Here is a 26,695-nt window from a genome sequence, read left to right on the forward strand (position 1 = left end):
TGCATTGCTTTATTCCAATAACAATGATTAATGGAAGCCCTCATGTGCTTTTGCTTATAATAGTGTTTCCTTAGGTTCAAATATAAAAATATATTATCTGAGTTTGATGGAAATGTGGTTGCAATGTTAGTCACATTGCCGTTTCATTCTCTTTCCAAGAGAAAACTTGCAGCCAGAGGAGTCCTTTTATCTCAAGTTATAAAGGAAAGTTTTATAAAAGCCAGGATGAGGGCGAGATCTTGGCCCACTGCCATCACAGTGAGAAGAAAAGTCTTCACATACTGATCCCTCTGCTTGCTTATATAAGGAAATCTCAGCCCCAGATCACTGTGAGCAGACACGGTGTTTGGCATTAGCCCTTTGGAGGCTCAGAAGACCATTGAAAGAAAGCCAGTCTAATTTATGTAAGATGTCAGGTTGAGCTGCTGAGTTTCTCTCTCAGCAAAGCTTTCTTCTTTTGTTTGTTTTCAACAAACGAAGAAGCAGGTGGCTAAGGGAGAGGCTGTGAAAGAGACCCAAGAAAGCTGAGATAAATCCGACTCTAATTCAGGATACAGGATTCAAATGTTTACTCTGGCCTGGGCAATGGTTTGGGGTGAGTGTTTGCTCTGTCATCTCAGAAATATCTTCTCTCCTGGCCACGTTGTAGGCACTGCTGGGTATGAAGTCTTATTTAAAATATGAACTCTTAGAATTTTGAAGATGATAATCCAGATTTAGGGAAAAGGAATTTCTTATATTGGGAGACCATATGGCCACATTGGCACCATGGAGAAGGGAAGTGCAAAGGTGTGTCTCATCTCCTGATCTGAACATCTATCCCACTTGATTGATGTGGAGTTATATAGAGTTCTGTGGGGTTTTTTTTTTTTTTTTTTTACTTCATTCAATTTAAAAAACTTACTGCATCCTAGATGTAGCCTGTAAACGTTCCCAGGCTGAACACACTCATACACTAACACCTAGAACAAGAAGCAGAGCATGGCTAGCCCCCCAGAAGAGCCCCCCATGCCCCTGCCCCCTTAGTCATTCCCCTCCCCAGACCTAAGCACTGCCTGGCTTCTAACACAAGAGCTTGGCTTGGCTTTGTGGTACTTCAAATGAGTGGAGTAATTCACTCCGCACTTTTTTGTGCCTAGCTTTTCCCCTTTCACATTGCACTGGTGAGATTCATCCGTAATGTTGGATACAGTCGCAGATCTTTCCTTGCTATACAGAATTCCATCATGTGAATATTTCACAATCTAATTTTCTATTCTACTATTAATGACCATTAGATAGTTTCCATTTGACCTACATGACAACATGTCTTTTGGTGAACAAATGCACACTTTTTTAGAGCACACACTCATGTACACACACAGCCCTAGGAGTGGAATTGGGGACTGTATAGTAGGTATTGTAGGTATATATGTTCAGCTTTAATTGAAACTACCAGCTTTGAAAAATGGTTGTGCTGATTTCCACTCTCACCAGCAGTGTCTGGGGTTCCAGCTACTCTTCATTCAACTTTTGGTCCTTTGATTCTTGTGCCAGGATGACAGATTGTACATGGAAAAAGCACACGACGACATAGGGGAGCATTCAATCCCCCTTCAAATAGATGGCTTAACATTTTCAAAGCAGAACTAAGGCTATTGGTGCTCACCTCAGCTGCTCTCTGTCTGGGGCTGAAGAAATTTCTCTCATTCTTTTGCCTTGAGCCAGAACATCCTTATTGATATAAACACAGATCAGATTCTTGATTCTGGTTTTCCTATGACTATGAAGAATTCTATTCAGCATCTGTTATTGACAGTTGCCATCACAGAATTGAATATATGTGACTTACTTATGGCTGAACTTAGAATGAACTTGCAATTGTTTTTTCCTGAATCCAGAAAAAAATACATAATGGAGTTGGAAAATAAAGCCAGTTTTTGGAATTAGCAATCATTTTTTTTTCTGCTGGTGGTGGGAAAATGGAAGCTATCAATATTCTACTGAAAAATTTCTATTCAAAAATGTCTATTCTTCTCACCAATAAATTCATCTCAACCCCATTGTCCAACTGAGTGAGAATTGTTCACAACTTTAGAAGTCTTTGGATTACTTCCATCATGGATGTTTGTTTGGATGTTTTTATAAGCAGCATATTTTCTTGTGGAATGTTTGGCAGATGTCTGTAATAAAGATACTGGAATTGAGATTGCAGATACAGATGGATAAGGTCACCACACAAATCAACCAACAAATAACACTTAGATATTTAAAGTAGACATACACGAGGGCTTTGAATTCTTTTCCTCACCCTTACCCCCACCCCTGGCAAGTATTTCCCCTTGGCTTCCATCTTTCAACAATTTTTAAAATAATTTTTTCTTTTTATTTAATTATAGGCAGATGATTTCTTTTTTTAAAATATAGTGCCAGTAGATGATCTAATACTTACTCTCATAAGGGAAAAACTCAGATCAATTCAAGGTGGGGGCAGGGGGATAAAGGATGGGGAGGGGGTGAAGGGTGGGTGTGCTCTACTTGATGGGCACAATGTTAGGGTATATGGCACATGTCTTGGGGCAGGACACAATTATTAGAGAGACTCTACCTAACAAATGAAAATATTGTAACCTAATTCTTTGTACCCTCAATGAACCCCAAACAATAAAAAAGTGTCCATCTGTAATAGTAACTTCTCCACTTTTGAGAGAACTGGTAAGATTGGCTTCTCTCCCTGTTGCCTTAAAGCTCATAAACTTAAGTTCTAGCAAGTAAAGATGACAAACATCAGTAGCTAAGAATTGAGAAAAGTTTGTCCTATGGGTAAAATATTAGGCTTAGGGGTTTTAAATGTCATTTTGCAGGATGAATCCCTTTAAGTTTCTTGGAAGCTGATTGTGCTATAAAAATCACTATATTCAAGAAAACTCACTGGACAGCTAAGCCACCTGCCTATCTTGTTTTCTGGTCAGAAGATCAAGTTAGTCACACATGCCTGTTTTTTAGCTAAATGTCTAGAAATGGAATTGCTAGGTCAAAGGGTAAGTGCATGCAAACATTTTACAGGTGTTGACTATTTGGGGTCCAAAAGAGTTGCATCACTTTTCAACCCTGAGCATTTGAGAGTGCCTGTCCTTCTCATCCCCTCTTCTGAAAACTCTCACAAAACACAGAGTTCTTCTGGCTTCCCCTCAGAGCCCTCCCCCTTCACAACTGCACTCTGCATTTCTTCAACATCTTTTTCTCCTGGGTGGGGTATATTTGACATATGTTTTCAGCTTATCTATTTACACCATCCACCAATTACCTTCCTACCTAAGGATTAAAACCTAGGTGGATGGCGAAGCTCTCAGAAATCCAGTTTCTTTGGTGACAAAATGAACATGATTACACCCATCTCACAGTGCCAAGATGAAGAAGAAAGGCCATAAGGCATGTACAATCCTCTGTGTGTTGCTTGGCATGTAATAGAGAGGGGCTTTAAGCAGATTCAGCAGAGGCTTTAATCCTCCTTGATGCTTACACAACATTTAGTATACCACAAGTGTAAAATAGAATAAGGATTGGGTGGTGCCTGTGGCTCAAAGGAGTAAGGCGCCGACCCCATATGCCAGAGGTGGTGGGTTCAAAACCAGCCCCTGCCAAAAACTGCAAAAGAAAAAAAGATAGAATAAGTATTTTGCCAACTGATTCAATCTCCAGCCATCAAGCCAACCATAACTCAGGTGCTCCCAATATTTTCAGGTGCCTGTTAGTAGGAAATGCACTGTGTCGCATACAATGGCTCTTTCCCCATCACTTTATGAGAGGAGAGAGTAAGGGAGGCCTCCAGAAAGTATGTCATTTACACGCGGGCATGCCTCTAGTTCTAGTATTAAGTACCAACGATCCTTTACTGTGCTTTTCTAAATTCTTTCTCAGAAGCCATGTGATCTGGACAAAGGACATTTGCCTTGTATCTTCTCATATAAAATCTAATACATCTTTATGGAGCTAGATTTATTGTCTTTATTGCCCCCTCTTTTGTTATAATCTGGGAGTCTGTGGTTCATGGTAGAGAATATATTGTACTTTTGCTTATTATTTATCAATATTATCACAGATATATCCCAGATACCACACTATCAACCACACAATTCACCTAGGAAAATTCACCCTGATTTATGAGCAGCATAATTTAAATTTTTAAATTGTGGAAAACTTTTGCATCACAAGAAATCACAATTGAGACAAATACTGGAAATGAGGTCTTAATGTGGACCAAAACTATGACAAAATGACTTTCACTGCCAGTGTCATTTTCTTTTCTTATTATTGTGAATTCTTTGCATCTGTTTGTTCTGTTTTTTCTATCTCATTTAGGTGGAAAATTATAGGATAGCATACATATCCTGTTGTGTGTCATTTATGGATTTGGGGTTATTATAATTTTAATTTTACAATAACTTCTGGAATAAACAATCATGTAAGTTGAAGAAGGTTTGTATAAACAAGAAAGGTATCAAGATTAGGGCCATTTTATGATGATCAAGACCTCGTTCTTGGTGCAGGGTGGTTGGTAGGGGAAGAGAGTATTTACTTAAGAGACATACAGTGCCATGGTGAAGCAACAAATTGCCTGTGTTAAATCTCTGCTCTGCCACCTAGCATCTGTGTGGTATCCAGTAAGTAATTTCCCTCATCTGTAAAATGGGGGTAACGATGGTACTTCCACACAGAGTTACTTTGTGTGTTAAATGAGCGAGTGTAAAGAACCTCTAACGGGATCTGGCCCTGGACAGTTATTATGTGTTCATTGCTGCTGCTTCTTCAAGACACTCAACCATTCCGTTGGAAAAGGGAGTTGTAAAGTCTACTCTGAGTTCTCTTCATCAGACTGGATCACATTTAAGTACAAAAAGAGGTGGTTTACTTGAAAGGACTGAACCTTTCTGCCCGACAAAATAGCCATAATAGTGCTGACAGAACGTGGCAAGGCATGGCTGCAAAATTGGTCTTATCTGTTTAAAAATATTACCTGCAGGAGCCTCAGTTTCTCGCTTTTTTTGATGGACACAATGGATAGCATAAAATGGAACCTCTTTTGTATTAGTCTCTTATTTTGTGTTTATTTTACTTCTCTTTGTGTTTCTTTTTTTCTTGTTTTATCTAGTCTTAGTATCTATATGCGGGAACATATTAATCATTTTGTGAGATAGACCAGGCAACATGTGTAAATTATACTCCCATTGTGGGTACATTTCCAAATTTCTGTTCATGATGTCTTACACTTTTGAATATCAAAAATGCTTTAAAACCATCAACAAAAGTTGGTCTAGCTTGAAATTTGTATTTTCAAAAGCTGTTGTTAAAACTTTTGAGAACTAATAAGGGCATTAGTTTGTATGTTGGTGGTTTACTCAGTCCTGTTTTTGCTTCCTAGAACTTGATTTCCTCAGCAATGAGCTAATAGCACCCACTGCTGTTGCTGACTGGACACACCTACATACAGTAAATCTTGATAAAACAATGTGTGCTGAGGAGTGTAAGTATAGCTCCCTGATTGGCGCTTTTGATAATACTGATTGTTCCCTTTGTCTTAGAAGACATTTGATTCATAATGTGAAAAATTGTGATAGGAAAATGTCTCCTTAGTTTCTGAAATATCTTAATGCCTCAGATTACGGGCCTTTCACAGTTACATATTCAGTGTGGAATTTGGAGTACTTGGCTAATATTTGTTAAAATCAAAATGCAAATCCTACCAAGTCTCAAATTCATTTTAAAATGTGGCCAAGCTATCCAGAGTCTCGCCAAATTCCATGTGCTGCCATGAGGTGAACAAACTGCCCGTTAGGTCCAGGCTGTGACCCAGTCACTGTTTCACTGGCAACTTCGCAGATCCCTGAACCAGATGTTGGGTCAAGTAAGCCAAGGTCCCAATAGGAGAATATTTTATGAACTTACCTCAACTGGCTCCACTTCTTTGTACAAGAGGTGCTCAGGAGGCTGAAGAGGTGTGAGGTGTGAGTTGAGATGCCAACTAGTTAGTGTATGTCAGATTATAATGTAGATAATCGCAGCTTCTCAGCTATGCCAGTGATCTTGGACTTGGCCTTGTCTCCATGCTTTACCTTGTCAAGCCTTGCCAACCTTCTTCCCCACTTCTGTCACCCCTAACGCTTACAGTAATTGCTTTGCTCACACTCACACTCAGGTGAATCCATGCAGATTACTGCTGCAAGTTCACCAGCCCTGTGAGAGCTGAATCTATTGCAGAGATGAGGGTTTTATGATTTCCTTCTTACCTGCTTCTCCTCCTCCCTCTGCATTTCTTCCCCATGCTCATGCTTTTATCACTCACCTATATATGAAATCTACCTTTGAAGAGCATTTGAAAACTTTTTACCTCTCAGGGATAGTAGGTGCTTTTGAGGGAAATGTTGGGACCTTCTGCCATCATGCAAAATCTTGATGCTCTCTTTGCTATGAATTGACAGTGAGGGCTTTTAAAAGAAATCTTCTACCCAGTTTTTATTTGTTGGATCAATGAATAGTAATAAATAACATTTATGATTTATAGTATGCCAATTACTATTATATGTGGTTTGTGCATCAACTCAGTCAATCCTTATAAGAATTTCATAAGATAAATTCTGATATTGTCCCATTTTACAGATGAAGAAACTGAAGCAGAGCAGTCAACTAAGTTATCCAAAGTCGCTGAGGGATTATTAAGAAACAGTACTAATCTGGCTTTGAAACTGTATCTAAATATCATTCACACCCACAGAAGATACGGAAATACAAACTTTTTTTTTTTTTTTATTGTTGGGGATTCATTGAGGGTACAATAAGCCAGTTACACTGATTGCAATTGTTAAGTAAAGTCCCTCTTGCAATCATGTCTTGCCCCCATAAAGTGTGACACACACCAAGGCCCCACCCACCTCCCTCCTTCCCTCTTTCTGTTCCCCCCCATAACCATAATTGTCATTAATTGTCCTCATATCAAAATTGAGTACATAGGATTCATGCTTCTCCATTCTTGTGATGCTTTACTAAGGATAATGTCTTCCACGTCCATCCAGGTTAATACGAAGGATGTAAAGTCTCCATTTTTTTTAATGGCTGAATAGTATTCCATGGTATACATATATCACAGCTTGTTAATCCATTCCTGGGTTGGTGGGCATTTAGGCTGTTTCCACATTTTGGTGATTGTAAATTGAGCTGCAATAAACAGTCTAGTACAAGTGTCCTTATGATAAAAGGATTTCTTTCCTTCTGGGTAGATGCCCAGTAATGGGATTGCAGGATCGAATGGGAGGTCTAGCTTGAGTGCTTTGAGGTTTCTCCATACTTCCTTCCAGAAAGGTTGTACTAGTTTGCAGTCCCACCAGCAGTGTAAAAGTGTTCCCTTCTCTCCACATCCACGCCAGAGAGTAAAAGGAAATACAAACTTTTAACATTACAAATAAAAGTTTAAGAGGCAGAGTGGGTATCTGAAGATTCATGATAAACCAAAACTAAGATGAAGATAGTGGTCTCATTCTGCACATGTCCTCAGGGTCACTCCCCTTCTTCGGGATCCATCATATTCTCTCTAAGAAGTAATTGTACCTCTGAGCTTGAAAAATAATAAATATGACAATTCTAACTCTGTCAACATTTCAGAGACTAGAAGATGGTGAGGGGACAGTGATCATGCTCATTTGTTGACGTTAATCATGCATTTATCTTCTAGAAGGATATTTTTGTGGATTTGTTGACATAATTCCGTTCTTTAAGAGGGTGACTGTGGAAGGTGCTGCCTGGAGTGTGTGGTGCATTTGAAAGGGCGCCAAACTCTGTTTGTGCTGCTCTGACCCCTGGATATGTGACCCGGCTAGGCCAGCTGCAGCCTGGCTGGGGCTTTAATTTAGAATTTCCTGACCCATTTGTGGATCCAAAATATTTCAAAGTACTAACTGAAAAGGAAGCAAAGACACCAAGTCAGCTGTAAAAATTATATGTTATGTAGCAACTGGGCCAGGTCACCAAAGGTTGCCACCTTTGGGAGGAATCAGTAGCAAAGTACCTTGGAAAGCACCAGGTTCATTTGGATGGGGTGTTTGTGTGTGTGTAGGGTGTCCTGAAAGGTTGAAGGTGCAAGGTTTGGGAGTAAACTGGGGGGTGGGGTAGTCAGTCAGTCACTCTCAAGGCTATGATCTGGGTGTGAAGGACATTGTGCAGGTCCTGAGCTGGTGATAAAGCTGGTCTGGGGGCAGGACCTGGTATTTGAAGATGTTGAAGATGGAAGTTGTTATTGGAATCGTCAGTGTAAAAGCAAAGAGGCTGAAATGACAGGGCATCTCCAATGTGCTCACCTTCCTGTCGTTCTCAAGGCCATGTCTCATCTGGCCCTGCCTATCAGTAGGAAGTAGTCTCTAAGGCCACTTGTCCCACGTTCACCACGTCCTACCCAATTTCCTTTCTGATGGATTTTGGAACCTATCAGGTTGTTTCCTGCCACAGAACTTCCATGCTTGCTCTTTCCCACATCTGGAATAGTCTTTCTGTGTGTTGCACATGGGTTTCTCATCATCAAGGTCTCAGCTTAAATGGCAATTCTCTAAAGTGATGTTTCCTGATCTCCCTATCTCAAAATGTGTTCTTCCCCTACACCGCTATTTATCTAAGCAGCCTGTTGTGTCTTCCATGATGCATAATCTAACCTGTAATTTGTGATCAGTTTGACTGTTTCACTTACTTATTTGTGGCGGGTTTCCACCATTCGATTCTAAGCTCCTGAGGACAGGCTCATGTCATTTTTGCTTACTGCTGTCTTCTTGGTCTCTAGTACAGTGACTAGCTCATAGTAGATGCTTCATAAATAATTGTTTCACTTCTGTCTAATAACAAGAGTTGATTCGTATGGGCAGTATGATTTATTGTTTCTTCTTTAACCAAATACCTCCTCAGGGATTTATAATGGCTTTGCAGTGATGTGTGTCAAATAAGAAGCACTGGAAAACTGATGTTTCAAGTGCTGTTGAAAGCCACACTCATGGATTTGTAATAATAAACATAATTGTTATTAATATGCTAAAAAATAATTGTTTCAAAGGGAGAGGGTGGGAGGAAGACTTGGCAATTTGGGATTAGAAAATGGAGGCATGGTTAAGCCACTAAGATGTCCCTGCTTCAAGTAGATTATTATATTCTGATACCCAGAAGAGCCTACCCCTTGGTATTCACTTAACCAGTGGCGAATTGTGTTATAGTTTCGTTTTTCTGGTGCCTACAGAGCTTGTTCTCATTGGCAGCAGAGCTCCATTCCTTAGGATAATTTTGGTGTGATCAGCTCTTTATCTCATGACCTTTCCAGAGTTTTAATTTTAGTGTTGTTCACCATTCTGTTATTTGAAACTCAACACCACCACTGAAAAGTCTGTGCTCTGGACAATGAAAGTCATTAATGCACAGGTATCTTTTCAGTTGGGGAAAAGGACCCAGATACATAGAACAGACGAGTTGGGAAGTCTGGGTTTATATACTGCATTCTTTTTTTTTTCTTAATTGTTAGATCATAGCTGTGTATATTAGTGAAATCAAGGGGTACAATGTGCTGGTTTCATATACAATCTGAAATATTCTCATCAAACTGTTCAACATAGCCTTCATGGCATTTTCTTAGTTATTGTATGTAGACATTTGTATTCTGCCTTTAGTAGGTTTCGCCTGTCCCCCTTCTAAGATGCACCATAGGTGTGACCCCACCCATTACCCTCCCTCCACCCTAACTTCTTCCCTCCCTTTCCCTCCCTGGCCCTTTCCCCATAGTCTTGTGCTAGAGTTGGGTTATAGCCTTCATATGAAAGCTATAAATTGGCTTCATAGTAGGGCTGAGTACATTGGATACTTTTTCTTCCATTCTTGAGATATTTTGCTAAGAAGAATATGTTCCAGCTCCATCCATGTAAACATGAAAGAGATAAAGTCTCCATCTTTCTTTAAGGCTGCATAATATTCCATGGTATACATGTACCACAATTTGCTAGTCCATTCGTGGGTTGATGGGCACTTCGGCTTCTTCCATGATTTGGCAATTAGGAATTGGGCTGCAATAAACATTCTGGTACAGATGTCTTTGTTATATTGTGACTTTTGGTCTTCCGGGTATATACACAGTAAAGGAATTATAGGATCGAATGGCAGGTCTATTTTTAGGTCTCTAAGTATTCTCCAAATATCCTTCCAAAAGGAGCGTATTAGAGTGCATTCCCACCAGCAGTGTAGAAGTGTGCCCTTTTCTCCACATCCATGCCAACATCTCTGGTTTTGGGATTTTGTTATATGGGCTGCTCTTACTGGGGTTAGGCAATATCGCAAAGTAGTTTTGATTTGCATTTCTCTGATGATTAAGGATGATGAGCTTTTTTTCATGTGTCCGTAGATCGTGCATGTCTTCCTTAGAGAAGTTTCTCTTCAAGTCCCTTTGCCCACCCTGAGATGGGATCACGTGTTCTTTTCTTGCTAATACGTTTGAGTTCTCTGTGGATTCTGGTTATTAAACCTTTATCAGAGGTATAACCTGCAAATATTTTCTCCCATTCTGAGGGCTGTCTGCTTGCTTTGCTTACTATGTGCTTGGCTGTGCAGAAGCTTTTTAATTTGAACAGGTCCCAGTAATGTATTTTTGATACTGCTTCAATTGCCTGGGGAGTCCTCCTCATAAAATATTCACCCAGGCCGATTCCTTCAAGAGTTTTCCCTGCACTTTCTTCAAGTATTTTTATAGTTTAATGACTTAAGTTTAAAACTTTTATCCAGTGAGAATCTCTTAGTTAATGGTGAAAGGTGTGGGTCCAGTTTCAATCTTCTAAAGGTTGCCAGCCAGTTCACCCAGCACCATTTGTTAAATAGGGAATCTTTTCCCCGTTGAATGTTTTTAATTGGCTTGTCAAAAATCAAATAATGGTAAGTAGCTTGATTCATCTCTTGGTTCTCTATTCTGTTATAGACATCTACTTCTCTGTTTTTGTGCCAATACGATGGTGTTTTGATCACTATCAATTTATAGTACAGTCTCAGGTCTGGTAGCATGATTCCTCCTGCTTGTTTTTATTTCTGAATAATGTTTTGGCTATTCGAGGTTTTTTCTGATTTGATATAAAACGAAGTATTATTTTTTCAAGATCTTTAAAATATGACAATGGAGCTTTGATAGGAATTGCATTAAAATTATATATTGATTTGGGTAGTATAGACATTTTAACAATGTTGATTCTTCCCAGCCATGAGCATGGTATGTTTTTCCATTTGTTAACATCTTCAGCTATTTCTTAAAGTTTCATAGTTCTCTTTATAGAGATCTTTCACGTCCTTTGTTAGATAAACTCCCAAATATTTCATCTTCTTTGGCACTATTGTGAAAGGAATAGAGTCCTTGACTGTTTTTTCGGGTTGGTTATTGTTGGTATATATAAAGGCTACAGATTTATGGGTGTTGATTTTGTAGCCTGAGACATTGCTGTATTCCTTGATCACTTCTAGAAGTTTTGTAGTAGAATCCCTAGTGTTTTCCAGATATACGATCATGTCATCTGCGAAGAGTGAAAGTTTGATCTCTTCTGACCCTATGTGGATACCCTTGATCACCTTTTCTTCCCTAATTGCAATGGCTAAACCTTCCATTACAATGTTAAAGAGGAATGGAGACAGTGGGCAACCTTGCCTGGTTCCTGATCTAAGTGGAAATGATTTCAATTTAACTCCATTCAATACGATATTGGCTGTGGGTTTGCTGTAGATGGCCTCTATTAGTTTAAGAAATGTCCCTTTTATACCAATTTTCTTAAGTGTTCTGATTATGAAGGATGCTGGATATTGTCGAAAGCTTTTTCTGCATCAATTGAGAGAATCATATGGTCTTTATTTTTTCCTTTATGTGCTGAATTACATTTATTGATTTACGTATATTGAACCAGCCTTGAGAGCCTGGGATAAATCCCACTTGGTTGTGGTGTATAATTTTTTTGATGTGTTGTTGGATTCTGTTTGTTAGGATCTTATTGAGTATTTTTGCTTCAATATTCATTAGTGATATTGGTGTATAATTTTCTTTTCTTGATAGGTCTTTCCCTAGTTTAGAAATCAAGGTGATGTTTGCTTTGTAGAATGTGTTGGGTAGTATTCATTCTTTTTCTATATTTTGGAAGAGGTTTAGTAATGTAGGTACTAGTTCTTCTTTAAAGGTTTAGTAGAATTCTGACGTAAAGCCACCTGGTCCTGGGCTTTTTTTTTTTAGGGAGATTTTGTATAGTTGATGCTGTTTCAGAACTGGATATAGGCCTGTTCAACATTTCCACTTCATTCTGGCTGTCTTGGTAGGTGGCGTACCTCCAGGTATTGGTCGATTTCTTTCAGATTTTCATATTTCTGATAGTAGAGTTTCTTGTAGTATTCGTTAAGGATTTTTTGAATTTCTGAGGGGTCTGCGGTTATTTCATTGTTACCATTTCTGATTGATGAAATTAGAGATTTTACTCTTTTTTTCCTGGTTAGGTTGGCCAAAGGTTTATCTATTTTATTGATGTTTTAAAAAAACCAACTTTTGGATTTTTTGATCTGTTGCATAATTCTTTTGTTTTCAATTTCATTTAATTCTGCTCTGATTTTGGTTATTTCTTTTCTTCTGCTGGGTTTGGGGTTGGAATGTTCTTCCTTCTCCAGTTGCTTGAGATGTCCCATTAAGTTATTAACTTATTCTCTTTCCGTTTTCTTGAGGAAGGCTTGCAGTGCTATAAATTTCCCTCCTGAGACTGCCTTTGCAGTATCCCAGAGGTTCTGATAATTCATGTCTTCATTGTTGTTTTGTTCCAAAAATTTGGTGATTTCCTTCTTAATCTTACCTATAACCCTTCTATCCTTCAGCATAAGGTTATTTAGCTTCCATGTTCTTGTATGGGTATGCAGATTCCTGTTGTTATTGAGTTCAACTTTTATTCCATGATGGTCTGAGAAGATGCAAGGGATAATTTCTATTTTTTATTTTTTTAAATTGGCTGAGGTTACATTTCTAGCCTAGGGTGTGGCCAATTTAGGAGAATGTTCCATGGGCTGATGAGAAGAATGTGCATTCAGTTTTGTTGGGATGAAATGTTCTTTAGATGTCTGTTAAGTCCAGATGTTGAGTGTTTAAGTTTAAATCTAAAATTTCTTTGCTTAGGTTTTCTTTTGGAGGATCTATCTAGCATTGCTAATGGGGTGTTAAAATCTACAATTACCATGGAACTGGAGGAAATCAAGTTGCTCATGTCTGTTAGAGTTTCTCTTATAAATTGTGGTGCATTCTGGTTGTGTACATAAATCTTAATAATTGAAAACTCATCATATTGAGTATTACCTTTAACAAATATGAAGTGTCCATCCTTATCCTTCCTTATTTTGGTTGTTTTAAAGCCTTTTGCATCTGAGAATAGGATTGCAACTCCTGCTTTTTTCTGCTTTCCATTTGCCTGGAGTGTACATGACCATCCCTTCACCTTGAGTCTATATTTGTTTTTTAATGTATGATGAGATAATGTATGCCGCAGATATCTGGCTTGAGTTTTTGTATCCAGTCAGCCAATTTGTACCTCTTTAGAGAAAAATTTAAACCATTCACATTAATTGAGAATATTGATAAGCCTTTTGAGAGTCTGGTGGACATTTTTAATCCTTCTGTGACTGTGGAAGTTGGAATTTGATCAAAATTTTCTGGGTGGGCTTACTTTTGTGGTGGAGGCTTACACTGGTCTTTATGAAGGATAGATCTGAGAATATCCTGGAGAGCTGGTGTAGTTATGGCAAATTTCTTCAACATGTGAATGTAGTTAAAGTATTTAATTTCTCTGTCATAAATGAAACTCAGTTTAGCTGGCTACAGGATCCTGGGTTGAAAGTTATTTTGTTTTAGGAGATTAAAAGTCAATGACCATTCTCTTCTAGCTTGAAAGGTTTCAGCAGAGAGATATGCAGTTATTCTAATATTCTTGCCCTTGTAGGTGATGGTTTTCTGTTGTCTGGCTGCTTTCAGAATTTTCTCCTTCATATTAACTTTAGTGAAATTGATTATGATGTGTCTGGGAGGTGTCTTATTCAGGTTGAGTCATGCTGGAGTTCTAAAACTGGTATCTGAATTTCAGAATCTCTTGGCATTTCTGGAAAGTTGTTTTTCATAATCTCATAGAGAAGAGACTCTGTGCCTTGTGAAGCCATTTCATTGCTTTTAGGGATCCCTATAAGACGAATATTAGTTTTCTTCAAATTATCCCAGAGCTCTCTGAGAGAGTGATCTGTTTTTGCCCTCCATTTCTCTTCCTCTTTGAGAGTTTGGGAGTGTTCGAAAGCTTTGTCTTCAGTGTCAGAAATCCTTTCTTCTGCTTGCTCCATTGTGTTACTGAGGGATTCTGTTGTGTTTCTCAGATCTTTGAGGGCTGCAACTTCTTGTCTCAATGTGTCAAAATCTTTGGTCATTTGGTCTTTGAATTTGTTGAATTCTTTAGACATCTTTTGGGTTACTGCTTGGAATTCTAATTCGATCTTATTTGCTATCCAGATTGTGAATTCGATTTCTGACATCTCAGCTATTTATTTGTGCATGGGATCTTGTGCTGTTTCTGCCCCATTGTAGCTGGGGGGAGTTGATCTACTCTGATTATTCATATTGCCAGAGTTTTTCTGTTGATTTCGCCTCATGATTATTTTTCACCGTTGCCTCTGGCTGTTCTCAGAGTTGGGGAGGTGTCTCTCCAAGATTAGACCCCAGTGGGATCACTCTATTGTTGCTGGATCTTTGTAGGGAGTGACCCTGTTAGCTCCTCTGGTGCTGCCCCAGCCAGGGAGTTCTGGTTGTGGGAGCAGCTCTGGAGTGTGACACACCTGATTCAGCAACAGGGTGGGGAGTGGTGCACATGGTTTTGGGAGTGCCTGGCTCCCAGTGACTTTGGCAAAGAGGGCTCAAGGCTCTAGCAGTCTCTTGCCAGGAGAAGGGCTCTGCGCAGAGGCAGAGAGTGTTCTGGAGGGCATGCGCTACCATAGTCCCTGGCCAGACGAGCTGTTGTGGAGGGAGGGAGGGTACAGGAGCGAGGATGCAGGGTTGCGTGGCTCCTGGAGTTCCTGGTCAGGGTGTGCAGAGGTCTGGCGGGCTGGGTCGTGGGTAGCTGTGCTGCTAGTATGGAAGTCAGGGCTGGTCCGGGTTGTGGGTCATGGCACAGCTCTTACCAGGGTTGGGGCAGGCACTGATCGCAGGTCTTGGGTCATGGTGCAGCTCTTACGGAGGTCTGGGTGAGCAGTGATCGTGGTCGCGCGTGGCAGCGCAGCTCTTATGCAGGTCTGGGCAGGCGCTGATTGCCCATCACGGTACAGCTCTTATGGAGGTCCAGGCTGGCCCAGATTACTTTTTAAAATAAATCTCTACATTAGGACTCACTGATATCTCTCTGTTTCTCTCTCTCCTCTTTTTCCTTTTACCCTCCCTCCTTTCTGAAAACAAGAGAATAGAAAAACAATTGATAAAAATTGTCTGAGCACTGCTTCCTTGTCACTTTGTTCCAGTAGGTAGGAGACTGGGCAGGCATTTTAGAAGGTGAGGAGATGTGGCTCTCCCTAATTAAAAGTTAATAAGCTTTAACTGAAAACACGAGGAGTTGGAATTTTTATCTATAAACTTCATCTCTTTTGTTGCAAATGAGATTGAGGAAAACAAAATAGTACTTACTGTGACCCTGCTATGTGGTCAGTACTGTGCCTGACTTGTTCCTTACAGAAATTCTGAACCCGGCTTTAGATAAAACAGCAAATAATTAGGAGATCCTGTATCAATCTCCAGGTGTCGGAAGATCTAAATGAGTGTTCTGCAGTAAAAATATGTGAGTCGCAAGTGCAAGTCATAGATGTAATTTTCAACTTTCTATCGGCCAAGTTAAGAACAGGAAAAAGAAACAGTCTGGAATATTAGTATTTCAACATGTAATTAATGTCACATTATGAATGTGATGGTTTACATTCTTTTTTCATACCAAATCTTTGAATCCAGTGTGTATTTTACACTTGATAGCACATCTCAGTTTGGAGGAGCACATTTCAAGGGCTCCTGCCCTGCACGGAGCCTATGGCCGCTGTATGGGCCCTTGCTTCTACAGACCACCCTGCTCTTTCCACTGCCCCAGGAATGTGTTTATCTGGCTGAAGACAGTCTCTCCTTTATACTTTATATATCTGTAGTTCCTTAGTAGCAATCCTGGCTTTTATTTTTGAACCTCCTTATCAGTAATATACCTTCATAGAAGAATGACAGACTTATTAAAGCTTTTTTTTTTTTCCCCTTGGTTTTATATTTTTCTTCAAGTGTACTTTTCTGTCTTTGGAGAGCTAGGAAAAGAATGAATAGGCAAATTGGGTAGATTTATAATTTTGAATAATTATATAGGTTATTATGTGATCGCTGTTGCTAAAGAAGATAGTTTTAGATGGTTGGGGAAAATAGATTTTAGTCACTCTGAGCCTAAAGAATTATCTTTCTGTGGTCTGTTTGCCATTTTAGAACTTTGGAAATGTAATGGTCAATTCATTAGAAAGAAACAGTATGAGTCATTCGTGACAGATACAGGCTAGTATTTATTTGTCGTCTAAATACTAGGGTTCCAAAATATCCATAAAATATTATTATATTTATCTCAAGAGGATATTTAAGTTATTTGTTAGAATTATAATGTTGTTAAATATTAATTACAACCCCCCCAAATTTCTGTGGGTTTTTACTCAAAATAAAAAGATAATTCTAAAAGATAGACATTAATATAAAAATTGGAGAAGAATTTTTTTTAAAGCCTACCATAAAAATTATAAAACTGTAGTAAAGGAGAAAAAAAGTAAAGGCTCTTCACTATATTTTTAAGGTTTATTTTTCTAATAATAAAAGTAATACAAGAAAATGCAGTAAAATGGATAAAAGAAAAATATTACCCATAATCCTACTTTCTTTAATATACTTCCCAGAAACATCAGAACTAAAACGGGAATATCTTGTTTTCTCCTTAGAGCAGGAGAGGACCGTAGTCACAGAATGTTTCCTGCCCAATTTCAGCATGTGAACATGTTTGTTTTTGGCATTCTACTTTAAGGGCTGGGCAATGAGGGTATATAAATGTGCTGAGTACAGCATGGAGTCTGGAAGGAGAAACAAATAACTCTTTGAGTTAATACAGTGACTCACTAAGCCTTCACGTTCGATGACTTGTCCCTTGAATAAATAAAGGGGGCCCTCGAAGAAAGTTGAGAAGGGGTCAGTGCAGTATTTGTGAGATTCCAACCTGCCATCAGAGCCAGACTCTGACCACCAGCTTGTGGAATTGGGTGTCCTCAGTGGTGGCGGTGGCCTGCCCAGTTTGGCTTCAGATCTGTCTGTGAGGTACTATCTCTTGCCAAAGACACGCCTGCTAGCACTTCCCAGATAGTTGCTCCTCTTGTGGTCACTGAGGCCATCCGCATTTTAAATACATTCTCCTTCTGGCAGGCAGGGTGACTCCCAAGAGTGAGGTGGAGAGTCAGAGAAGGGAGTCTCAGGGACCTGCCTTATACCTACATGATGTTTCACCAGTGTCTGCCCCAAGCCTGGCCCACCCAGCATGGGAGGGAGAAAAAGGAGGATTTTGAGACCTGTCCTCAAGCTTGGGAAAGACCAAATGTCCTGCCACCCTTGTCTTGTCTTCAGAAAGCTATTTAGGAACAGCTCAACACCAGCAAATGAGTGACTTCCATGGAGCCCAAATGAACCCTTGGTGGTTTATCTACTTTTAACTTTTCTAGAGAAATCATTTTAGTTACTGTCTCAAAGTCAGGTCCCCCAAAACTCATGTTTGATGTATGAGTGATCAAAGTCAGATCAGATTCACTGGATTGTGAATACCATTATTTTTTAGTGCTCTATATATTGCCCCACCCCCCACAAACAAAAATATTAAGGAAATGAATCCAGCACTCATTCCACACATACTATACCATACGTAGATCTCCAGGTTCTATGCTGAATCTTGAGTTATAGAGATCACTGACACACAGCCCAGTTCTTCCTTGTAAAGAAAGCTTTCCTTGTCCAAGAGATGGTGTCTAAAACAGTGGGCTCACCCCAGCAGAAGAAAATTAAGTGAAACATAGTTAGTCACCCCTCTTTGGCATAAGAGAACTAACAGTGACAAATCCTTTGTATTTGCTTCATTTGTTAATAGATAAAATCATACCTTTGGTTCAGAACAAGAATAATATCATTCTGACCTTTACTCAAAGGAAGAAAACTACAGATTATCTTTCTGACGCTTGTTACAAAAGAAAAGTAATCCATGATTGCAGCTGATACAAAATCCTCCAGGATTGGGCGGCGCCTGTGGCTCAGTGAGTAGGGCACCGGCCCCATATGCCAAGGGTAGCGGGTTCAGACCCAGCCCCGGCCAAACTGCAACAGAAAAATAGCCGGGCGTTGTGGCGGGCGCCTGTAATCCCAGCTGCTCGGGAGGCTGAGGCAAGAGAATCGCGTAAGCCCAAGAGTTAGAGGTTGCTGTGAGCCGTGTGACGCCACGGCACTCTACCCGAGGGCGGTACAGTGAGACTCTGTCTCTACAAAAAAAAAAAAATCTCCAGGATTATAATTGATGTCTCCCGAGTTTCTCCTGTTGCTAGTTCCCTTGTCAGGCCCTTTGATGCCACAGAGGCCTAAGAAAAAAAATGATGTGTTCAATGCATTTAGACTATTTAGAAAACAAATTCTTATACCACACTGGGAAACTGTACGTTCCCCATAGAGTTGTACAAACTGGATACAGCATTTTCTACTTGACAAAATCATTCTTATAAATTATGTATTTTGTAAGTACAATGAGGCTAAATTTCACTGTGAAAAATGATGCAAAGATATTGTACACTAGATAGACAGCTTGCAGAAACCCCAACCCTACTCCCTCAATATGGAAAACTTAAAAATTTGAATGAGAGCTTTAAAATATATATTTCTTTTCTTCAAGCATGGATAGCAGAGTGGGAAAGAACATGAACAAAGTTCTCAGAAGCAAAAAGAAATAGCAAAAGAGAGAGAAGATGAGGAAGGAAGGGAGCAAGGGAGAGACAAAACGATGGCAATGCAGACACCAGAAGTTACCCAAATGCTGAAGACCAGGGATTCCTTTGGAGCCCTGAGGTCTGGATCTTACGAACCTGTGTCTAAGAGGCAAATGACAAGTGTCTGCATCCCTAGAAAGGGGAGACCTGGAAGCAGACACCTACATAAAGCTGAAACTTTGAAAAGTATCATTCTCACTGAAGGAGCAAACCAGAAACCAAATAAAACCAACCTACCTACAAAAGATACCCCCCCCCCAGAGGAAAACTGTACGAAAATGGACCAATTTTGGCCTAGGTTCTGGGTAGAGTAGGAAGGAATTGTGCATGGTAGGAGGAAAACAGAACATTTTAAAACCTAAATGTATGTAAGTACTATATTTATAATAAATTGCCATGCAATATAACATTGTAAAATGTTCTATCTGTGAGTTGGAGTGTGAGATGGAAAGAACTGTGAACATGGCCACATGTAAATGAATGCGACCACAGGTCAACAGCACCTCTTTAAAGACGAAGTCCCATCAGCATGGAGTTGCTTTGCTGCTGTCTGTTGAAAGGCGGAGCAGATGGTTTCTCAAGATCTCTGTGCTATGTTTCTCTTATTAGTGCACTCAAAGATTTCTTTACTCTTGACCTTCAGCTTGATTACTACCGTCTCACCAAGTTAACATTTATTGATTAGAACACTCATTTTCTGAGGGACTCTGGGGATGAGGGAAGAGATAAACCTCCTCCTTTTCTACAGGAAATGTGATGTGAAGTTGTAGAAGAGAATTCAGATGAGGAAAGAGTTGAGGAAGGGCCTTGGGCCATTCCCTGAGCAGAGGGGGCAGCCTCCTCCAGTGCTGAGACTGGAATCCACTGGCACACTGAAAAGCATCCCTGTATGTGCCATAAAGTTTGTAATTTCCAGAGTCTTCCATTGTCTGTGTGACTTGGCCGAGATGTATTCCATGCCCTTCTGCAGAGGACCCTGAGACTCAGAGAGGGTGAGGGGCCTGCTACCGGGAACTCGGTAAGGGAGAGAGACAGCTTCGTGAGGTGCTGCCTGGAGCACTGGGGGAAGGAAAAGTACTCAGTAAATTGTATTCTCTCGGGATCTCTCGGACCTCTGCTCTGCTAGTGCTGAGGGGACCCTGGACATTTCAGCCAACACTGGACAGACACCTACCCAGGCTCAGCTCCAGGTTTAGGAAAGGCCATCCTCTGCCAGCACTGGGCGCTGTCCTCAAAATGCTTAACAGTTTCAATGCGGAGAACCTTCTGACTGAAACAAATCATTACATGAGAAAAAATAGACAACTCTCGCAGTTCCGTGTAGCTTGTAAGTCCCTCTGACTCTTCCTCAGCTCTTCCTTCACCCGCCCGGGCAACAGACGTTTACTGGGCGCCATAGTGTGTCAAGAGTGGTGTTAGGCTCCGGGGAAAGCTAGAGGGAATGTTTTTCTGGCCCTTTAGCTGGGTGAACCCTGATTGGGGAGCCACTCAAGTAGCAGGGAATTATAGCTGGGTGGAAAGAACTCATATGGAGATGTGCAAGGAAGTGTTGGCTATGCCAGCCCCAAAGAGGGCTCTTTAAATACTGTGTGTGGGGGTGGGATGGGGTGGGGAGGGGTGGGTTCTCATTGGCACCTCATCCATCCCGAAGAGCTAGCTGGCTTTATCATTAGGCTTTGGAGATAAATGTCTAGGGCTGGCTCCTTGTACCTTCTAAAGTTGCTTCGCAGAAACATTTCTTCTGTCAAATCTAAGATGATTTTATCAGGACTCAGCAGAGTCAGTCCGAATCTATATGCTCCTCTCCCCAACAGAGTCTCGAGGGGGTCTAATTCAAGTCCCACCACCTCTGCCAAGTTCTGATACTATCTGTAATGGAACTGCTATCCCTTTGCTTGGGAATCCAATAACGAAACTGTCATGCGTTTGTGTTGCCTTGGCCACAATTAGGTTGGTCATCCCTTACTGCTCTGCCTGGATTGGTCAGGTGGTGTGGGCCTTGCCCACAGAGACTGGTGTGTACATGTCTGCTGTTACTGTAGTGGAGTCACACAGACTTGGCTGGATCTTGTCTCTGCCCTTTGCTGTGGCTTTGTAAAAAAATACCTAATTTCTTTGAGCCTCCGTTTCTTCATAAATACAATGGTAATAATATTGATAATAGGGTTTATCTCATGGAATTGTTGGCATAATTAAGTGAAATATTGGTCTATGTGCTTAGCAAGTGCAAAATGTAGGTTTTTTTGAAAAATTTAAAATAGATATGAGCCATTACCAGACCCCACTTCTCATTCCACGTGTCCTCTTATGTGGCCATTTACTGAATAATTCACCTATTTTCTGGAAAAGCAAAAGGAAGTTGATGGGCTTTAAAGATATTTCTGTATTAAAATTCTTATTAGCTCAGGCTGAAGTTAACAAAATGCTATAGACTAGGTGTTTAAGCAGCAGAAATTTATTTCTTACAGTTCTAGAGATTGGAAGTCTAAGATCAAGGAATGGGCAGATTTGTGTCTGGTGAAGGTCCTCCTTCTGATGCGTTGCCCTCCTGCTGTGAGCCACATGGAGAGGGTGGGGTGGGGAGAGAGAAGGGGAGAGAGAGCACATGAGTGCTCTGGTGTCTCTTCCTTTCCATATAAGAACACTAATCCCATGATGGGGTATCCACCCTGATAACCTTATTTAAGCCCAATTACTACCTAAAGACCCCACTTCCTATACCATCACACTGGGGATTAGGACTTCAGCACGTGCATTTTGGCAAGACATGAACATATAGCCTGTAGCAATTCTCTTAACACTGTGGGATAAAAGGAGGAAGAGAGAGAAAGGAAAGGATAAGTAAGAAAAGGACAGGACAGGACTAAGGGAAGCAGAGAAATTACTACTCTTTTCTACCAGTTTCTCACCAGTGACAGTCTGCTGCCAGCTTCTACCTTTAGACATCTGAGGGCCCAAGATGAGAGGCCAACCTCTGTCAGATCCAGGCTGCAGCTGGGGGCCCAGGGTCTAGCTTTAATGAAAGGGCTGCATGCTTGGCAGGGTCTCTGACAGCGAAGGTGAGCTAAGAGGATGGTGTTGATGGGATCTTGTCCTCAGCCCGGTCTGTAATGCCCTTTCTAGAAAACACCAGCCCACACAGGCTTAAGGGTAACTGCCTGGCTTGGACAGATAGTGGTTTTGAAAAAGGGATGAGAGGCTGATAGGGAACTGGGGGTAGTGCAGAGAGTTAGAACTCATTGGTAAAGTCTCCAGATATTTCTTAGGGAATTCATATTTTTCCACACAGAGTAAGTGCAGAAGGAAAATAGAAAATGATTGTAACACAGATGGGGAGTTACCATCTCCCCATTTATAAATGCTTATAGGGCTTCCCTCCAATGTTTACTTAATCCCAGATTATTTCCAAAATGTGTTACATCAAAGTATTGTTATTTTGAAGTAACACTCAAAACAATGGATTGAATTTATTTAGGCCTATGATGACTTTTCCTTTCTTCCATCAATATTGCTTAAGGTGTTCTAACTTCACATGGCCAGTGACACTGGGATCCAACAAGGGTTACAGCAAATCAGTGTGACCTGATTTGCAGTGTGACCTATAACCTGCAGAGCGCTGGGGGAGATGGGAGGATGTAGAGATGCTTGTCCCAATTCAAAGTCTGAGGCAGGACTGCAGGAGGCGGTGTTATTCCAGATGCTTCCAAGAACAGGGCCAAAACTAATGAATGGGGATGTAAGAAGAGACAAGAGGATATTATGAGAAACTCATGCTTTTAAGGCACAGAAAATCCTGCATCTTTTACTAGCTGGATGGGCTGCATGACTTTGGGGAAATTATTTATCCAGCCACTTTGAACATAAATTTTCACATTTGCAAAACGGAGCGAAGAATATGTACCTCCCTCATTCATGAGGATGAACAATTTGATACTGAAAAGCTTAGCGTACTAGATACCAAATAATTTAGAGGAAAAGGAGAAGAAAAAGTTCCCATTCTCTATTGTCTTTTTAGTAGTGGAAAACATAATTTAATGGAATGAATAACCATTTTAAAGAAGTACTTTTTGAACCTCTTTGTTAGATTTAAATTTGAGTTACCTCAGTCATATCCATTTAAAATGATCTTGTGTTTCTGTCATGTATGTAAGAACTTTGCTTTCATCCATTATTAAACATACATTAAACTTACAGCCTTGGTTCTTTATAAACACATGTAAAGACATATAGAGAATTCGACCACTGTCTTAATGTTTAATGTTTAGACACTGTTGAAACCACTCAGAAGCAAGAGCTGCAGCGAGAGAAGTGGGAGAGGAACAACTTGCCCAGCAGAAGCCTTTCACGGCGTTCCATCAGCAAGGAGCGGTGGGTGGAGACACTGGTCGTGGCTGACACGAAGATGATTGAGTATCACGGGAGTGAGAATGTGGAGTCCTATATCCTCACCATCATGAACATGGTATTCCAGATTGCATGGGGGAGGGCTGACTGTTGAAAGACATCACTGGAAATGCTCCCCCAGCCAAATAAGAAATAATTTTTTTGTCCTTTTAACTTATTTTCATACATATATGTACATGTGTATGTATAAAATATATATACATACAGTAGGAGCTCTGTATGTTGACCACCCAAGAGACCGTAACAAACTGGTCAACAAACGGAGGGGGTCAACATAAGGAACGATGCCTACTGTATTAATATGTACATGTGGTGCATGTCCAGTCTATGAAAATTAGGTCACTTAAAGAGGTTGTCAACGTAGGGAGGGGAGGTGGTCAACCATGGAGGTTCTACTGTATTTATGTATACATGCATGTATACACACCTTTATAAGTCTATTCCCTGCCTAAAGATTAATAAATGGAAATTCAGGACAAATTTGTCTTTCCCTTAAAAATGTGTGTCCTGAGAAAAATTTATAACATTATTTACATACGTCTACTAGGAATTTATCACATGACTCAGTCCTTTTAGTATGTCTTTGCCATACCATCTCATCAGTTTCTGTTAATGAGAAAATGAGAAAACAGAGTTGAGGATTAGAATATAATTTTCTCAAACTAGTTAGAACTATTAATAGAATTGGAGTAAAGTTCATGGCTCCAATTTTCAAGCTTCTTCTTTGCATTATTAATGTTTTCTGCCTTCCCAGAGAGAGGCTGTTAGTTCTGTTGAGAAGGGAAAAATTATTTGACTGATAATAAAAGCAGGGAATACTATGAGCTAGAGAAAGAGTTAAAGAAAGGTATTAATCCCTCAAGTGCACAGCCAATCAATCAATCATTCTCAAAGACTACCTTTAAATATCTTAATGTGGATTGGGCTATGGGTATATCTCTCCCTCTTAGCACACCACCAAAAATTTCTGACCTGTAAGATAACCTTATACATGGTGTACATTGCTATTGTACAGAAAAATACAATGCTATTTTTCCCCAGCATTTATTTATTTTCTTTTCCAACTCTAGGTCACTGGACTGTTCTATAACCCAAGCATTGGCAATGCAATTCACATTGTGGTGGTTCGGCTCATTCTGCTTGAAGAAGAAGAGGTAAAAATGTTTCCCCTCTATTTTCTGCCAGTATGCTCCTACTTCCTATCTCCTTTGCTCAGGAGAGCTCTTGATAAGAAAGAAGGCATCAGAAAGGTTTGGAAGCCCACTGAAAAGGAAAATACATTTCCATGTTATTTTCTGAGGACTTCAGCAATGTTGAGTGGGAGATGGAGAACATTTCCATATTTGGAATCACCTGACAGTTCTTGCATCTGATAGGACACAAATTAGCCTTACAACCGTCATTAAGAATGGCCTGCAATGGAAACAGACTAAATCATGATGTGGTTGCATGGTTTCTCTAAAAGTCTGGAAAGACATGGAAGTGTTGAATGTTTTGCTATGTTTCCTTTCAATTTACCTCCTGTATATTAATGCAAGTCACTTGGATTTGGGCTCTTCTGTCTATCTGCGTCTTCACCTTTGGTGATGTCATCTATTTTCAGAGATATACCTGTCATCTACAAGCTGAGAGTCCCCACTGACGCTTCAAGCCCAGAACTCATCCTTGAGCTTCAGACTCCTATCCAGTTGTTTATCTCACTTCCCAAACTGCATGTGTCCTAGCCCATTCAATCTTGAAAATTTAGGAATCCAAAATGGAATTCTTGATTACTTCCTGCCTAAATGATCTCAAGTCTGCCTCTTTCCGTTCCTCAAACCACCAGTTTACCTATCTCAGTGAATAGGATCAGTGAATATGGGCTAGCAGTCATTCTTGATCCCTTTTGTCATATCTTCCACATCCCATGGCAAGGCCCACAATGGTCTTACCTCCAAAATACATATCTAAGCTATTATAGTTGGTCATCTCTGCAGTCATGATGTTGGTAGGTCTGATCATATGGCACGTAGGCTGCTGCAGCCAACTTCCTAATGGTTTTCCTGTTTTCAGCCTTGCCCTCATAATCCATTCTCCATGGATGATCACTTTTCATGCCTCCACAATTAATCATTTATGTCTGCACTGCATAAAACCCTTTAGTAACTTTGTTTCTTTTAGAAAAAATTAAAAATTTTTTACTGTGGCCTGTAGAAAATTTCATGATACTTTTAGAAAAAATTAAAAATTTTTTACTGTGGCCTGTAGAAAATTTCATGATAGGGCGGCACCTGTGGCTCAGTCGGTAAGGCACCGGCCCCATATACCGAGGGTGGCGGGTTCAAACCCAGCCCCGCCGAACTGCAACAAAAAAATAGCTGGGCGTTGTGGCGGGTGCCTGTAGTCCCAGCTACTCGGGAGGCTGAGGCAGGAGAATCGCCTAAGCCCAGGAGTTGGAGGTTGCTGTGAGCTGTGTGAGGCCACGGCACTCTACCGAGGGCCATAAAGTGAGACTCTGTCTCTACAAAAAAAAAAAAAAAAGAAAGAAAGAAAATTTCATGATATATATATATATATATTTTTTTTTTTTTTTTGAGACAGAGTCTCACTCTGCCACCCTGGGTAGAGTGCTGTGGTGTCACAGCTCATAGCAACCTTGAACTCTTGGGTTCAAACAATCCCCTTGCCTCAGCCTCCCAAGTTCCTGGCACTATATGCACCTATTACAACACCCAGCTAGCTTTTTCTAATTTTAATTTTTTTCTTTTATTGATTTATTTTTATTTATTTATTTTTATTGAGATAGAGTTTCACTTTGTGGCCCTCAGTAGAGTGCTATGGCATCATAGCTCACAGCAACCTCCAACTCTTGATCTCAAGCAATTCTCTTGCTTCCAGAGTGCTAGGATTATAGGCGTGAGCCACCATGCCCAGCCTGGCCTTTTCTCATTTTAGTAGAGATGTGGTCTTGCTCTTGCTTATGCTAGTCTTGAGCTCCTGAGCTCAGGTGATCTACCGGCCTCAGTCTCCCAGAGTGCTAGGATTACGAGCCACCACGCCTGGCCGACTTTCATGATCTTGTTTCTGCCCACTTTTCCAGTTCTTCCTTGTTTCCCTCTCCCTTGTTTCCCACTCTCACACTTACAGGCATTTGGAAGGATTCTAGAACACAAGAGGCACTTTTCAGGCCCAGAGTCTATGCATTTGTGTTCCCAAT

The 26,695-nt window shown here is 40.4% G+C and overlaps 1 protein-coding gene and 1 pseudogene across 2 annotated transcripts in view; both read left to right on the forward strand.

Moving 5' to 3' along the window:
- Positions 1-26,695, forward strand: part of ADAMTS12 (ADAM metallopeptidase with thrombospondin type 1 motif 12) — a 321,601-nt gene that overhangs the window by 159,227 nt on the left and 135,679 nt on the right. For both annotated transcript variants that reach the window (XR_008380258.1, XM_053592503.1), the window contains exons 4-5: positions 23,361-23,557; positions 24,570-24,653. Coding sequence is in view for 1 of the 2 variants with exons in the window: in XM_053592503.1 (XP_053448478.1) it covers positions 23,361-23,557; positions 24,570-24,653 (281 nt within the window). In the remaining variant the exon portion in view is untranslated. The remainder of the gene's footprint in view (positions 1-23,360; positions 23,558-24,569; positions 24,654-26,695) is intronic.
- Positions 16,476-16,571, forward strand: LOC128593292 (uncharacterized; annotated as a pseudogene).

This window comes from Nycticebus coucang, chromosome 1, assembly GCF_027406575.1.
Source record: "Nycticebus coucang isolate mNycCou1 chromosome 1, mNycCou1.pri, whole genome shotgun sequence".
Classification (NCBI taxonomy): domain Eukaryota; kingdom Metazoa; phylum Chordata; class Mammalia; order Primates; family Lorisidae; genus Nycticebus; species Nycticebus coucang.